Source organism: Sebastes umbrosus, chromosome 4, assembly GCF_015220745.1.
Source record: "Sebastes umbrosus isolate fSebUmb1 chromosome 4, fSebUmb1.pri, whole genome shotgun sequence".
Taxonomy (NCBI): domain Eukaryota; kingdom Metazoa; phylum Chordata; class Actinopteri; order Perciformes; family Sebastidae; genus Sebastes; species Sebastes umbrosus.
Genome location: NC_051272.1, coordinates 9,805,963 through 9,821,964, shown reverse-complemented (window position 1 = coordinate 9,821,964; position 16,002 = coordinate 9,805,963). Strand labels below are relative to the sequence as shown.

At 42.3% G+C, this 16,002-nt stretch overlaps 1 protein-coding gene across 6 annotated transcripts in view; it reads right to left on the bottom strand.

Moving 5' to 3' along the window:
- The window catches only part of cadps2 (Ca++-dependent secretion activator 2), a 206,068-nt gene that overhangs the window by 81,838 nt on the left and 108,228 nt on the right, over positions 1-16,002 (bottom strand). For all 6 annotated transcript variants that reach the window (XM_037767073.1, XM_037767075.1, XM_037767076.1 and 3 more), the window contains exons 10-12: positions 15,304-15,412; positions 13,520-13,720; positions 3,842-3,978 (exon numbers count right to left, since the gene is read on the bottom strand). In XM_037767073.1, coding sequence (XP_037623001.1) covers positions 3,842-3,978; positions 13,520-13,720; positions 15,304-15,412 — 447 coding nt within the window. The remainder of the gene's footprint in view (positions 1-3,841; positions 3,979-13,519; positions 13,721-15,303; positions 15,413-16,002) is intronic.

Here is a 16,002-nt window from a genome sequence, read left to right as displayed (position 1 = left end):
TTCTTTACTAACAGTCACTTAAAAGTTCTAAGTAATACCTGTATCATGGTCTTGGATTAAGCCATTTCAGGAATTTCCTTTCCCTGGTGTTACCACCTACATGGACGAAGTTGTGTCAGAAAACCATTTCAGCTGGAACTCAATGGCTTCACTGGGGGATTTAACCCTTCAATCATCAGTGGGAACTACACTGAACCCGTCAGCAGGACTCTGGGCCCCAGCTACAAACCAAATTTCTGCCTAATTACTGTTGTTGTTGTTGGGTTCAACTCTTTGTGAATAAAATATGACCCCGTCTATGACATGAATCCAAGCCACTTCTCAACAGATGTCCCCCACGCCGAGGCACTGGCCTTTTCTCAGAGTGTTTGGTGAAAAGGGGCTCAGGCTGGAACACAAAGCCCTCGAGTTTTCACAAAAGGCTGAGGGGAGAAGAGCTGGAGGGGCGGCGTGAATGGATCGGTCTAATTGCAGAGCTGGAACGAGTCCTGGTGAGGCAGGTAGAGAAATGAAAGAGGCACAGATGTCACTCCGGTGAACATCTCCTCATTCTGCTGCTTTTAAGAAAAGACGAGAACACAACGCAACACATGTCAGGATGAGCTGACTCCTCAAGATGTGTCGGAGATTTAGTCTCCGATGATGGTCGACATTCTGTGTGTCTGATAGTGCTCATATGATGAGGCTGTTTCACGTAACTGAGACCTTTCAATACACAAACATAATAACGTAATGCCCAAGGTGTGTGGCTAGTGAAGGCCTTAAAACAGTAGCCAGGTTTCCATCCAAATGTATCACAAATTTCAACCGAATTTCAATAAAATCTGCAACAGAAAATGCAAATCAATGCTTGTTTCCATCGACTAACGTTAAGCAATTATTAGGAGTTGGTTAAGCGAGATAAGCAGTAAGTGGCGCTAACTCTCCAGTTGCAAAATCATTATACCATTGCAGGAAAAGAGGGCGCAACAAGATGACGTAATTAAAAGAGCGCCAGTCGAACCTCAAACGGTGAAAAACAAAGTAGAAAACTGGGTGTAAATGACTTTTCCGTTTGTTTCATGTATTAATATGAAGAAGGTTGCATCAGATCTGTGTGGAGCGATGAGACGATTATTCGTCTCTTCAGTGGACATTAAAGTCACATGCTTCATGTACATCATTATATAATCGCTAAATCTGTTTTCATTGCACTTAGCATTTTGCTTTTAACGATACACAAACTTTTGCACCTCAGCCAATGTAAAAACCCGCCGTTTCCTCACAGGTTTTTCACAGGCAATTGAAAATGTGCATAATAACAGGTGGATGGAAATGCATCTAGTGACGAGGGCTGGGCGATATGGATAAAATCAAATATCAAAATATTTTTGACCAAATACCTTGATATCGATATTGCAATGATATTGTAGCGTTGACTATTTGTGCTTTTACAAAAATATTTACACAAAGAGATTTTTTATAAATAATCATCAGTAATGTTGATATAAATGACTAAGTGTGTAAAGAAAAATAATAGAACACTCTGATAAGTTCAGAAAATGACATCACTTCACTGTAATGCAGCGTTTAAAACCAAGAAAAGACAACATTTGTGCCATATTATGATATCCAAAATCTAAGACGATATCTAGTATCATTTCACGATATATTGCCCAGCCCTACTAGTGACAGCACTGTCTTATGTATTTTTTATTGTTCCAGGACTTGAATCTAATTTTTAGGATCACAAAGTTATCTGAAAAATAAACATGAACACGTGTTAATGATATGAGTAGACGTAGGCTGGTGATTTTAGATTGATCCACTCTAGAGAGATCTGGATCTACGTTTTAGTAGGACAGAACTGTGTAGAAAGCAGTTCAGGCATTACAGTACACATGTGAAAGTAAATGTGAATCATATCTACACAGTTTGGGGTTCTTGCTTAGTTGCTGCACACAACACAAAACCCTCATTTTACCCCCCCAGTCACACACACTTACTTAGGCTTCCTCCCTCCTCCCTCCCCCCCTCCATTGAGTCAGCCCAGCAGTTGTCTATGAGGGTCATGTTCCTATTTGGAAAGTATTGATTAGAGCGTTTATCCCCTCAATCAGTGCGAGAGAGCCCCCCAGGCTGAACAAGCAGAGGGAGGGGGAGAGAGAGAGAGAGACTTCACATAAGCAAATTATCTGACCACAGTAAAAAATCCTAAATTAAGAAAAGCTTGGATCACGTACAGACCCAGCTATAGAGAAAAGTCGGCATAGACAGAGCTGGATGCCAGAGGAGGAGCAACGAGGCTCTGAGAAATGAACATTTTCTGAATATAATACAAATACACCCGGGATTTGAAAACATAAACACAGAGAAACTCCAATATTTACTTGAAGAAATGCCCAAATGCGACATGATTACAGCAAAATGTATACAGGAACCTGAGAGACACTCTGTATTTACTTCTTTTGTTTATCAGTCAACCTGGTTGGTAGGACTATAATGTATCTGGTTCATTAAAACCTGACAGTTATTCATTATTTAATAAGTAAATCATTTATTGATTACTTCTTGCTATTATAACCTGGTTATATATAAAATTGCTATATATAAATGTGTTATTATAACTCCTTAAAGACTTGCAGTTTGGGGCAAGTCATAGTCAAGTCAGCACACTGACAGCTGTTGTTGGCTGTTGGGCTGCAGTTTGCTCAGTTATGATTGGAGCATATTTCTTTATGCTAAATGCAGTACCAATACAGAACTGTGAGAGTTTCTGGACAATATTTGTCATTGCTTTGTGTTGTTAATTGATTTCCAATAATACATATATACATACATTGGCATAAAGCAGCATATTTGTCCACTCCCATGTTGATAAGAGTATTAAATACTTGACAAATCTCCCTTTAAGGTACATTTTGAACAGATCAAAAATGTTTGATTAATTTGCGATTAATCGCAATTAACTATGGAAAATCATCCGATTAATCACGATTAAATATTTTAAACGATTGACAGCCCTAATTTAAAGGTACTAAATGCAAGATTGGGGACATTTCTATTGCCTTCGCATGGTTCTCAACATGGTGGCAGCTGAGCTGGCAGCTAGTAGCTAACGGTGCTAACAGCACTACACGTGAAAAAACAGAGCTGACAGAGCTAACAGTGTTAACCTGAAGGGGGAACCGGAAGCGGGGTGCTATGCTTCTGCAACGACGCCGTCGGACGGGACGGAGTTATCAGCTGTAACTGGCGTATGACAGCAGTGCAGAGCGGCGGCCGTGAGCTAGCCAGAGGGGCGCGCTCATATGCACTAAATCATGCACAGCCGGCCTGACGATGTCAACAAAGCGAGGAGAAGCTCAGATTACAACACATACAGAGGAAGAGAGACTTCATTCTCTGCTCAGGTAGACATTACTCCTCTTTATCTTTACATAGACAATATTTGTTTGATGTTATATTAATTTGAATATCATATAGAGAACATTTAAGTTTTATCAATTAAATCTTTCATCACCAGCTTCAACATGGTGTCCCTTCACGTTAAAAGCATCATGCAAGCAGTATGTGACCTTCTCACCCTCCTCTTCTTCTACTGCACATCTCTGCTTCTTTACACTCTCTGATCGTGATTCAATGTTTGAATTAAAACTGTCAGAAGAAAAAAATGTAGAAAATGTGGTGCAGCTTACATTTCATATTTCTCTGAAAAAGACAACAGAAGAACTGAAAAGTTAGCGTGAGTGGTGAGCAAAGAGCAGAGCACCACCTCCAGTTCGGCTGACAGCTGATCTCTGAATGAGATCAAGATGAATCCCGACTGTGTGTGTCAGAGGATGTGTTGGCGTTAACGTACCAGGCAGGAGAAGGAGTCGTTCATGCGGTGCTGCAGAGTGTGTTTCTGTAAGATGGTGAAGAGGGCGGCGTGGTCGAAGCGACACGGAGCTGCAGAGATCAGCCCTTCCACCCCCTGACGCTGAGACGGATCCAGACCTGGACGGGAATCACAGGAATAAAAAGTCTGTTTCCAACACTGAATGCTTATAATGGATGTTGGATGGACGTTTTTAAATTCATTTTTAAATACATTACGGTTAAGATAAGAGCTATGTACAATCATTTAACACCTTGACCTCAAAGTACACATTCACATTATGTCTAAAGTGTTGTTGGTCACTGTGGTTGTCCCTCCATCACTTATGTTGGGCTTCTCTTCACAGCCAATATAGAGAGCAACAACCAGTAACATTTTTAATGTACGTGTGCATGTCTGTATTGTTTTAAGACTGACTTGAATAAAGGTGAAGCTGTACTTTAGCTCTCCGTCTCACTATACGTAAGGGACAAACAGTGGCACTGAACGTTAGTATTGGATGTTATTTATGTTAGTTAATCCAATATGAGAGTATTCCCACAGGAGTCTAGCAATTCAGTGACGAAAAAGTGGATTTAAATGATTTGGCATTTCAACAGAATTCATTCCAACTCAATTCATCTTCACACGAGGGACTTAAAATAAGATATATAAGTTTTAAAATTCAGATGGATGTTAAAACAACCCCATCAGGAGAACCGTCCCCACAATTTAGTCAAAACGATTGCACAAATTCAATGAGGAGAAAGAAGATTTAAAGGATAGGTGTTGAAATGCTGTGTTAAAAAAGAATAGAAAATAAATCTTGTATAAAACCAATTGCTTGTTCAAGTTCTATTAGTAATTCAATGCAAAATGTGACAGGATATTTAGGATATTGACCATAAATTATCTCCTACAAACCCTCTGTTTGTAAAACAGTCCTCAAGTCCTCCTCAAGTTTTAACGCCACTAATTTCTTGAACGCATTAACGCAATCGATCTTTCTGAGGTTGTAGCAGGCTCAAAGCTAGAGTGAAGATACTGGTATCATATAAAACTAAAAAACATAAGGAATCCATTGGTACCAACCATGTCATGTTAGCTTGTCGGAAAGGATGTTAAATAACGCTGCAAACTTACGCTAAATTTTGGCGAGGAAAAACTGTCACGGCCATTTTCAAAGGGGTCCCTTGACCTCTGACCTCAAGCTATGTGAATGAAAATGGATTCTATGGGTACCCATGAGTCTCCCCTTTACAGACATGCCCACTTTATGATAATCACATGCAGTTTGGGGCAAGTCATAGTCAAGTCAGCACACTGACACACTGACAGCTGTTGTTGCCTGTTGGGCTGCAGTTTGCCATGATATGATTTGAGCATATTTTTTATGCTAAATGCAGTACCTGTGAGGGTTTCTGAACAATATTTGTCATTGTTTTGTGTTGTTAATTGATTTCCAATAATAAATATATACATACATTTGCCTAAAGCTGCATATTTGCCCACTCACATGTTGATAAGAGTATTAAATACTTGACAAATGTTGCACAAAAATGTGTGATTAATTGAGATTAATCACGATTAACTATGGACAATCATGCTATTAATGGCGATTGACAGCCTTACTGCCAATAGATGCCCCGAAATGCGACACACTGGTCCTTTAAAGTTGTGGCAGGTATGGTGTATTTTTTAAAATTGAAAACTTTTTGAACTATATACAGTACACTTGTTTTAGTGCCTCCACCAAGAGAATTGTCCCTATACAGTATTTGAGGATTATGTCTAACCAAACCACAGTTGAGTTTATGAGGCAGCATTAGACCTTTTTTCCTCCACCAATTAGTGCGCGTATGCAGGTTTTTTCAATGCGGGAAAACCTACTAAAAACAGGCGATATGTGCTTTTCCCATTGCCAGCAGAAGAAAATGTCTTTCTGTTTTTTTCTGGTATGTCACGTTCAACGTCACCAAATCGCCGGAATACAGGGTTAGACAGTGAAAATGTTACAGTGGTTATTTATATCCATTACCTACTCAGTCTCTCTTTCAAACTTGTCGCAGACTAATTTGGAACAATGTTTGAGCGCTGCTTGGACGGAGTCAGACGGGGGACAAAAAAAGCGGAGGAAAAGGACAAAAATGTGTGTGTTTATCCACTTGGGTGTCATGTCTCCATCAATGTCGATCGGAGCTAGAGCCGATAAATACCCGTGACTACTGCACAGTCATTTGTCTCGGGAATGAATGACGATTTTGACCTTTCACACTAAAGACAAAAGCCAGATGTTAGTGGGATTTTTTTGTCCAGTGTGAAAGAGGCATTAGAAAGAAAGAACAAAAGAAAACAGTAAAAATGGAGTCATCAAGCTCAGTGTCATAGCGTAAAATGGACTCGCGGAGATGAATGACTGCACAGATTTCTTTGCATGACGCCGACAGCTAAAGAGGTGATATATAAATGTGTTCAGATTCTCAATCATTCACGCCTCTCTTTGAGCTCAGCAGTGAACTCAAGTGTAAACACACACACTACATTGGCAGTGTCAGCTCTCAGTGCTGTGGTTAATAGTTCCCACCTCGGTTGGCTACAGATCCTCTGTGAAGCTGTCAGTACTCTCAGCTGACACAAAACACTCGCCAACATGGACGACATGTGAGGAAAAACACTGGAAGTGACTCACAGAGTCGAACAACCAGCCAGGAAGAGAGCAGACGACAACGCGTCGCTGATCAGCTGCAGCAGGAGATCAGGCGACAGATATTTCACTTCTTGACATGTTTAAAGCTGAAACCAGAGTAAAGTCTGCTGGTTTTACTCAATAATTTACTTAAAAAATGAGTCAACTAGTGAGCTGCTGGTCTAATGACAGACCACATAAAGACTGAGACCTCTGCAAACAACTGACTGATAGGCGACAGAATTAAACTGTTTTCAAAGTGCTCTTTAAACTGGATCAACAAACTGTTATTAATGTTTATTATGTTTCAAATGGTTTATTATGAGTTTTTAACAAACGTATCCACGCTAAGTGGATTATCCTGGTGCAATAAACTGCAAGTTAACTCGTTGATTTTAATGAATTCAATTACTTCTCTGGTTGCTAAAAGAAGTCTGATTGTATAGAAGTCTATGAGAAAATGAGCCTACTTCTCACTTGATTTATTACCTCAGTAAACATTGTAAACATGAGTTTATGGTCTCAATCTCTAGTTTCAAGTCTTCTTCAATACAGCATGATGTTCATTTAGTAAGTTATGGTCCCATTTAGAGTCAAATAGACCATAAAGAAGAGGATGCTTTAGGGCAGGGCTACCTTGTGATTGACAGGTCGCTACCATGGCGTCGTCCGGTCTGGGAGTTCATGTCCGTGTTTCCGTCTAGAACTTTAACCCTTTCACAGTGTGTTTTCAGTTCATGAGTGTTAACTTTAACATTTTGACCTCCTAAAAATGTCTTACTCAGCGTTCGGTTGTACTTAGATCCACCCTCTTGTGTCACTTCTGGTTGCAAAAAACCAATATGGCGACGCCAAAAACCGAGATTGTGACGGCCAAAAACCAATATGGCGATGGCCAAAAAAACAAGATGGTGACGGCCAAAATGCCGAGCTCCAGTAGTCCACAAACCAAAGGGTGACGTCACGGTGACTACGTCCACTTGTTATATACAGTCTGGTTCCTACTGAAGATTTACATTTTAAAAAGTTTCATTTTTAAAAAAAGTCTGTACTTTCCTAAAACAGCTGCTGCAAATAAACTACAGTGTGTGTGTTCATGGTGATGAAGGAACAACCTCACTGTGTCAACCAGAGACACAGTGAGGTGTTTTTAATGGAGCTCTATGGCACTGAGGAAGAAGAGATATCAGGCTTAGTAGTTAGTAGTTTGGGTCTTTTCATGGGATTTGTTGATGATATGAAAAATAGACTTTGAGTAAAAAGTGAATGTCTACTAGTGAAGTATTTTGACACAGTTATAAAGATACTTTGAGTTACTTCTTGCAGCAGCGCCCGGAGCGGCAGATGATAACGAGGCTTCGGGGTCAGCGACGGAAGAAAAAAGGAAAAATAAAAGAAGCAGAAGAGGCGCAGGGCGTCGCGGCCTGAGCAAACCTGGGTTCATTTCCAGTCCTTTCAGGCCTTCCTGTTAATGGCCCCGCCAAATGAAAAGCCTAACACTCTCCATTCTGCCTTTATCGGGGGAGTACATTTCGGGATGGGAAGTTTCTGAGCGTGACACATGGCCCCACAAAAGACCACGGCTCGCTGAAGAATGCCGGCGCCGTTTCCACGCCTGCGACGCCCGCGGCCTCGTGTCCGAGACGAACATTAGTGATCGCTTTTTATTAACGCTGCCATTTTGTTTTTGTTTGGATGCAGAGAAGCCCGCAAGGACTCTCAGACATTTGTGTTTCGTCCCCCCCCTCCTCCCTCCTTTCTTTGTCGCTTTTGTCCGAAAGAGAAAAAAAAAAGACAGCAAAAGTGAAATCTCCACAATCAACTTCCAATCGACGCTCCTCTCCTTTTCTTCCCGTCTTCTTTTCTTCTGACTCTCCCACTTCTCTGTCACTGCCCTTTGGCTCCTGTGGCCTGCTTTCCCTCTGTCTAATTCCGATGTAGGTCATTTTACATTCGTTACTTCCAAAACACGGGATTGTCCTTAATGTAATTTGGAGAAAAGACGGCGAGTGAAGGAGGCGACTCTAAAGAAAACGAGACAAAGAGATATAGATTAGTGCTGATAATAAGAGGAGGGGGAAGGAGGGGGAGTATTGATTGGGGGACAGACAGCGGAGAAGTGATGTTGATCCGTGTCAAGTCCAACTTTCAGCTATTATCTGCAGTGGGGCTGTGTGTCAAAGGGGGAGGGTGTGTGTGTGTGTGAATGAGTGTGTGTGTGAGAGGAAATATGGATGGGTGTCACTGCTCCTGGCACAGATGGCTGCACGTTTCTTCACTTTGTATTTTTCGAACTGTTTCTCATCAGTGTTTTGTAGGCTATTTGAATCCAACGTGGGAATGGCGGACCCCGCCACCAACAATGAAAAGTAGTAGATTGAGAATTAATTTCCGAATGTAGACACATTCAATGGCGAGTTAGATTTCTTGAAAATCTAAAAGATTATAACTTCAAAATGCAAAAATACATGGCTTTAATAATGCAAGGGTTTCATCTCCGACCCACCCAGGGTTCCTCATGAGGCTCCTAAAAGGCTGTGGCTGATGCAGTTTATCACAAAAATCATGTTTACAATCAGTTTTTTGGGGGTTGTGGGCTGGGAGGATCTTTTAAGGTTCTGGGTAGATCCTAAGCCTTTCAGGAAAAACCCTTTTGGAACCTAAGAGTGTAGGGCATGGATGTATAACAAGTAGGGCTGTCAATTGATTAAAATATTTAAAACTGATTAATCGCATGATTATCCATAGTTAATCATAATTCATCTCAAATTAATAGCCCATTTTGCACAAAATGTACCTTAAAGGGAGATTCGTCAATATTTGACACTCTTATCAACATGGGAGTGAGCAAATATGCTGCTTTATGCAAATGTATGTATATATTGTTATTATTATTATTATTATTATATCATTATTGTAAATCAATTAACACAAAACGATGACAAATATTGTCCAGAAACCGTCACAGGTACTGCATTTAACATAAAAAAATTTGCTCAAATCATAACATGGCAAACTGCAGCCCAACAGACAACAACAGCTGTCAGTGTGTCAGTGTGCTGACTTGACTATGACTTGACCCAAACTGCATATGATGATCATAAAGTGGGCATGTCTGTAAAGGGGAGACTCGTGGGTACCCAAGGAACCATTTACATTCACATATCTTGAGGTCAGAGGTCAAGGGACCCCTTTGAAAATGGCCATGCCAGTTTTTCCTTGCCAAACTTTAGCGCAAATTTGGAGCGTTATTTAACCTCCTTCACGACAAGCTAGTATGACATGTTGGTACTGATGGATTATTTAAGTTTTTCTAGTTTTAAATGATACCAGTATTTTCACTTTAACTGAGCCCGCTATAATCAAAAAATCGCAAGTTGCATTAATGCGCAGTTAATTAATATACGCAGTAGTGTTTCTCCCATTGGCCCGGCCCGTGAGTTCCCACTCGGCCCATAGACTTTACATTGTGATGGCGTCACAGATTTTTAAATCGCTTTTCTCGGCTCGAGGAGAGTTTTACAAATATAAAACCTTCATGGATCAAAAATTCAGAATAGAAAGAGTCATAAATGCCTTTTTTATAGTTCAAGGTGTCCTGTCAACAGTTTTACAGACATCTCTTTTGGAAGCAAAGCTGAGCAGCAGCACCGTATCCGGGTCTTATTATACATTATCCACTACTAACATAATACACCTAAATCTGACTCAACTCGTCGAATTGTATTATGGGTAATGTAGGCGCCGCGTTTTAACAAGGAAGAAGAATGTGTTCAATAAAAAAGATGATATCTCTGGTTCTGCGGCATCAATTTTGAACCTTTTTTTATGTGACTAGCTTGAGTCTGACATGTTCTAGAAGTGTGATGCTAATTTGATGCTGTTTAAAATGTTAAATGTTATTTTCAACTACCTGTGGTTTGTATACGTTCATGTGTTGGTATCATATTTACAACATGAGTGAGGATGTTTGAGTGACTGTTGAGGGGTGTGTGTGTTTGTGTGTGTGTGTGTGTGTGAGATGAGGTGGGAGGGTGGGGGTAGCTTTCTGCGCTCAATCTCTCCATATCCATCTTGTCTGGGCTCCATTGGTATCGTCACGGCAACAGTCACATCTATGTGACATCCTGCTCTGAGAGGTGGTGGCGGCCGGTGATGGCAGGTTATTGATGCAGACGAAGAGGAGGAGGAGGAGGAAGGAGAGCGTTTCAGTTTCAGGTGCACCGGGCTGAGAGATGTGACTTGATCTGCCTGTCGGAGCGTGGCGGCGGCGACAAGGATGATGTCAGGGCGAGCAGAGATGAAGATATAGACAGACAAGCCCATCAGTCTCCGTCTAGCTGAGCGGCGAGGCTTCTCGTAGGGCGGAGCGGAAACAAACTCAACTCTGGGGGAAAAGTTTGAGAGAAGCACACAAACGCATCCGCAGCTGTTCTGCTGCGTTTGAGGGCGCCGCTGAAAACTCGGGAGGTTAAGACAAACGGACAGTTTGGACGTCTCTCCTCGGGATCGTCCTCGTTGTCAAACTGACCACCTGCTTCTTCAAAAACACAACTGACAGGTGTAAACATCCCCGAAAAACAACTTCAGGAGCGAGTCTCGACGCTCAACAGGCCCGTCTGTTCATACTGAGGCCGTCTGTGTGATAAAAGTGGATTTCAGGTCAAAGGCCTCCAGTGATTTCCACTTGTTTAGACTTTGTTTGTGGGTCGTTTGAACGGTGGTCTATTTCAATCTTGTTTATGTGAACTGCTGGCTGCAGTGAACAGGCAAGAGGGTGACAGGAAGTGATGTCTCTTGGAGCTTCTTTAGCAAACTCGCACTTGTCTGTTTGTCCTTTTCTTGAGAGTTTTTGTTTCAGAGCGTCACGAAGGCCGGCGGCTGAAATCTGCTCACAAAGCAGTGAAACTTATCCAGAAACTGCATCAAAATGAAGGCCTTGTTTTTGCTCACGTCTCCAGTTTTCCCTTAATGATCTGCTCTTCTTCTTACGTTGTTCTTTCTCTAACTGAGCTTCCTTTTATTCCTTAAAAGGTGCAGTGTGTAGGATCTGGCAGCATCTAGCGGTGAGGTTGAGATTGCAACCAACTGAAGCCTCTCCCGTGTGCCAAGCGTGTTGGAGAATTATGGTGGCAGACAGGAAAATGCGATCCGGGGTTGTGTTTTAGTCTGGACGGACAGAAACGGAGACCTTTGAAAACGATAACGCAGACGCCCATGTTTGTCATGACGTGTCCTTCCCTGATTCGTCACGCCCCATCACGTGAACCTTTTCCGGAAGAAAACAAACAACATCTGTTGTGTTTTCCGTCGTGTTGAACGCCGTTCACTCGTGTTTTATTTTCAGTAACGGCTCCATCTCGTCATCGGTCCAAGCAAAGAAATCTCTGGTCTTACTTTTCGCTGTTCTTCCTTTGTAGTATTTTCTGCAACTAAACAACCAACCGCGCTGCTTCCTGTTTACACCGGCATGCACATGCCCAGTGTAAGGGATTGGTTAAGTGAAATGCGTTTTCAGGCGTGGTACTATGTACGGAGATTAATTCTGAAACGACCTTAAAATGCTCATCTGGACGGAGATTGGTTTAAAACGGCGTTTTAAAATGAAAACATATCATTATGTATTATGTGGATGTAGCCTCAGTATGAGAACATGGTGAGACATCAGCTGGTAAACAAGAGGAAGAGAGCTGATCCTCGAAAACAGAAGCTGACGATCCATTCAGCAGAGTGAGAACAATGACAGTCAGTGAGCCTATAACATGACTTCCACGTGTAAACAGCTTCATTATTTACTCTCACACACCGGTCAATAAAATCTGATGCCGCTGCCTGCTGGTGCTTTGTGCTACGAGATGCTTTCAAAGAAACAAAGCTGAAAACAGTCGTGAACTGGAGACAAACAAAGGAGACATGTTGTGTCTCTGCTCTCATTGTCTCGCCTGTTATTAACCTTCCAACAGAGACCTTCAAAATACACCTATTTCCGTGAAGTCAAGACGGGAGAAGCATGGTTTCATTAATGTTAAATAACACCGTCTTAGTGTGTGCGTGTGTGTGTGTGTGTGTGTGTGGTCATGTAAGTGCTCGCCAGTGTGTACAACATGCAGTTATTTAACCTCCACATTTCATTTTTAAGAAAAACACCTGCAGGGCGAGCACAGGCGAAGATTCAGGTTCACCGACACAATCGTTATTAAAGCGAGAACGACTTTCTGTCAAGCCCATTACACACACACACACACACACACACACAGAGCGTCACTTAGCACCCGGTTAAGAGCTATTTCAGGGACACTTTCTATTTCCTCCTGCAAACAGCATGTCAGCACCTCTAGCCATTAACGCTTCAATCTATTCCATTAAACGCTAACGAGCGGCGGCGAGAGCGGGCCGCCGCCGAGCCAAATTACACAAATGATGCCGTAATCAGCTCTCAGTATGAAGCTCTTCGTGTCTACAATGCTCGGCCGGCGAGACGGCGTCCTCCACACACAGATTAATGAATGAAATGATTTGTAGGTGAAGGGGAGGCAGAGGAGGTAAAAAAAAGCAAAGAGGAAATACGACACGAGTTTGGAAGAGAGGAGGAACAAATGAGAAAAAAAGGTGAAGAATGAAGGAAATACAGAAAAACTGGATAAAAGAAAAATGGAAACTTAAAGGAACTCTGTCATGTTTTTGACCACTAAGAGCGCTGAGGTGTCTCATTTAGAGAAAGTTATTCTGCATTTTTCAGTCGTTCTCCTACGAATGTCCAGCAACACGTGTCAATTTCTGCACCTTATCCATAAAATGTCCTTAAGAAGCTCTGGTACTTGTTGCGCTGTTCACGGCTGTACTAACAAGCAGACAAAGCTAAATCTTCAGCTTCAACAACATTGTGTTGAACATGCACACATACTTACTTTATTATATCTTTCTGTCTAATCTGCAGTTTTTACTGGTTTCATGTTTAGATACTAAAAACAACCCCAGTGAGAATCTGAACCTACTGATGGGGGACGCTGGTTTCTGGAGTCCTCCTCTGCAGTTTGTGGTTTTGTTCTGCAGCGGTGGGATCGGTTTGTAGGACTGTCCGGTGGCTCGGTACATGGCCTGGACCCACAGCGTCCGGTCCTGCTCGTCGTCACTGGCAAACATCACCAGGTCGCCCTCCTTCACTGCGTTAAAGAACACCCGGCCGCCCTGCAGACCTGAAGAGAAGGAGGAGAAGGACGAGGAGGAGGAAGAAGAAGAAGATGGAGAAGAAGAAGGACGAGAAGGACGAGGAGGAGGAAGACAAGGAGGAGGAGAAGAAGAAGGAGAAGGAGGAAGAGGAGGAGAAGAAGGGGTAGGAGGAGGAGGAGGAGGAGGAGAAGAAGGAAGAGGTTAAGCTATGTTCACACTACGAGCAACAAGAGCAACAACACGGCCAGCGTGGTCAGCTACACTGTCGCCGACTCGCTGCTGAAATTTTGCTGAAGCGCTCGTTGATATAGTTCTGTTGTTAAATAACACTGGGAACTGTCTAATGGCATTTTTTTTTATGGAACAGAACAGGGTGAAACCAAAACATGTGAGTGGTCGACGCTTCACTGAGTCATCGGAGAGCTGATGAGAGTTTTTAGCTGTTTTGGGCATCAGTTTTTAGCTTCCTGTCTCCGGCTTCCATTGAAAATGACTTGTAGGCTGTTGCTGTCGCTCAAAGTGTGAAAATTCAAGAAAATTCTGACATCCGAGTTGTCTGGAACGCAGCATTAGTACCCGCGCTGCCACACTGGAACATTTCCATGAGAGCTGTGTTTTTTTTCTGTGCTCACTAAGCAACCGTTGTTTAACTTTGTTAAAATCAAAGGTTTTCATTTCTAATATCCAGTGCTGCAGGGGATGTCGATTCTTTCCTGGAATATGGAACTAAATGTCAGGAACACGCTTCATTTTTTCAGAAACAACGATTTCAGTGCATTGAGTTATAGGAGAGAGTGGATCGGAGGCTGGCACGGACGTGACACCAGGACTTCAACTCTCAATTCCATCAATATTGCAGTGATTTATGGATAATTGACAGAAAGTCCATTTTAGGCCTCTTGCAGACTTGATGACTTGTGGATTTTGACATGCAGATCGTGCAGACGTACAAAGAACATTCTGTGAGTCTGTGAGTCTGGAGGTCTGGATTCAGCCAAAGAAGCTTGAACATTTTCCAAATGTATTACAAAGACGTGAGGACCTTGAACGCGGTCTCACTTGGCTCTATGACAGCTTTATAATTACAGTTCAGAACCTTGTGTCTTTTAAATGATTCTCCTGATGTATCATAAATTTCACGTGTTCACATATGTTCTGAATGCTGGCTCTATAACCCTCTCCTCCAGCAGTATGTATGTATGTATATTGTTAGAGTGTTAGGCTGCATTCACACCAGATCAGGCGTTGCGTTGATTCGCCGTAGGGTAATGCAGCGGTGTGGGAGATTCACATTAATGGCCCATTAACTGCGACAATTAACATTCTTTGTTCCTTCATGGCTGGGCTGTACAGCTCTGGATGGCTGGTTTCGTGATTGACCACCGCAGCGTGACGTCGGGTTGCGTTTCTCCAAAAGTCGATTCCGTTTCTACTTTCCACTTTTTTTCCGGCACCCCTGCGGCAGCCGTCACAGCCCAAACGCACTAACCCCATTCAAAATGAATGGGATAACCTGTGCTTTCACCGCAACGTCTGATCTGGTGTGAATGCAGCCTGAAGCCCTGAGTGATGACCTTGTCAGTGAGACCGCTCAGGTGTGATCAGCTACCTGGCTGAGGGTCGCAGTAGTCCACCGTGTAGCCCTCCAGCTGCATCAGCTCCTGAGGCTCGGCCTTCTTCTCTCTGTAGCTGCACATGGCGAACGTGTACTGACTCACCTGCAGAACAAACACACGCACACACATACATACACACACATACACACACACACATACACACACACGCACACACACACACACACACACACACACACACACACATACACTGATGAACCACAGATAAGAGCTTGATTTGATAGAATGGACAGCAGAATGTTTTTCACACCATCAGGATTTTATAAATGTTGTCAAACACTCAATCAAGCATCACCTCCCCCCCTCAGTCACAATCAATAAAACATAAAAGATACTCAATCTATCTTTTGTTGCCTTTAAAGGCAATGTTCAATCTGGAGCAGAGAGGTAAACAGACAAAAAGAAAAGACTAAATCTGAATTTAAATGTCTGCCCTTGCCCTCACAGATCCGGAGTGATCACTGAGTGCTCAGAAAGTAAAATACTTTAAAAGCTAAAGAGAAAAAAGTGTAAATGAGAACCGAAGAGACCAAAACTTAATTAACTTTGCTTCAGCACGACTGTTGTGCTCAGACAAGGTGTAAAAAAAAACCTTTCACGTAAAGCGACTGAAATTAGATGATTCTCTTTAATAAACAATTTAAAAAAAAAAAAAAGTTTTTTAACTCTGCAAA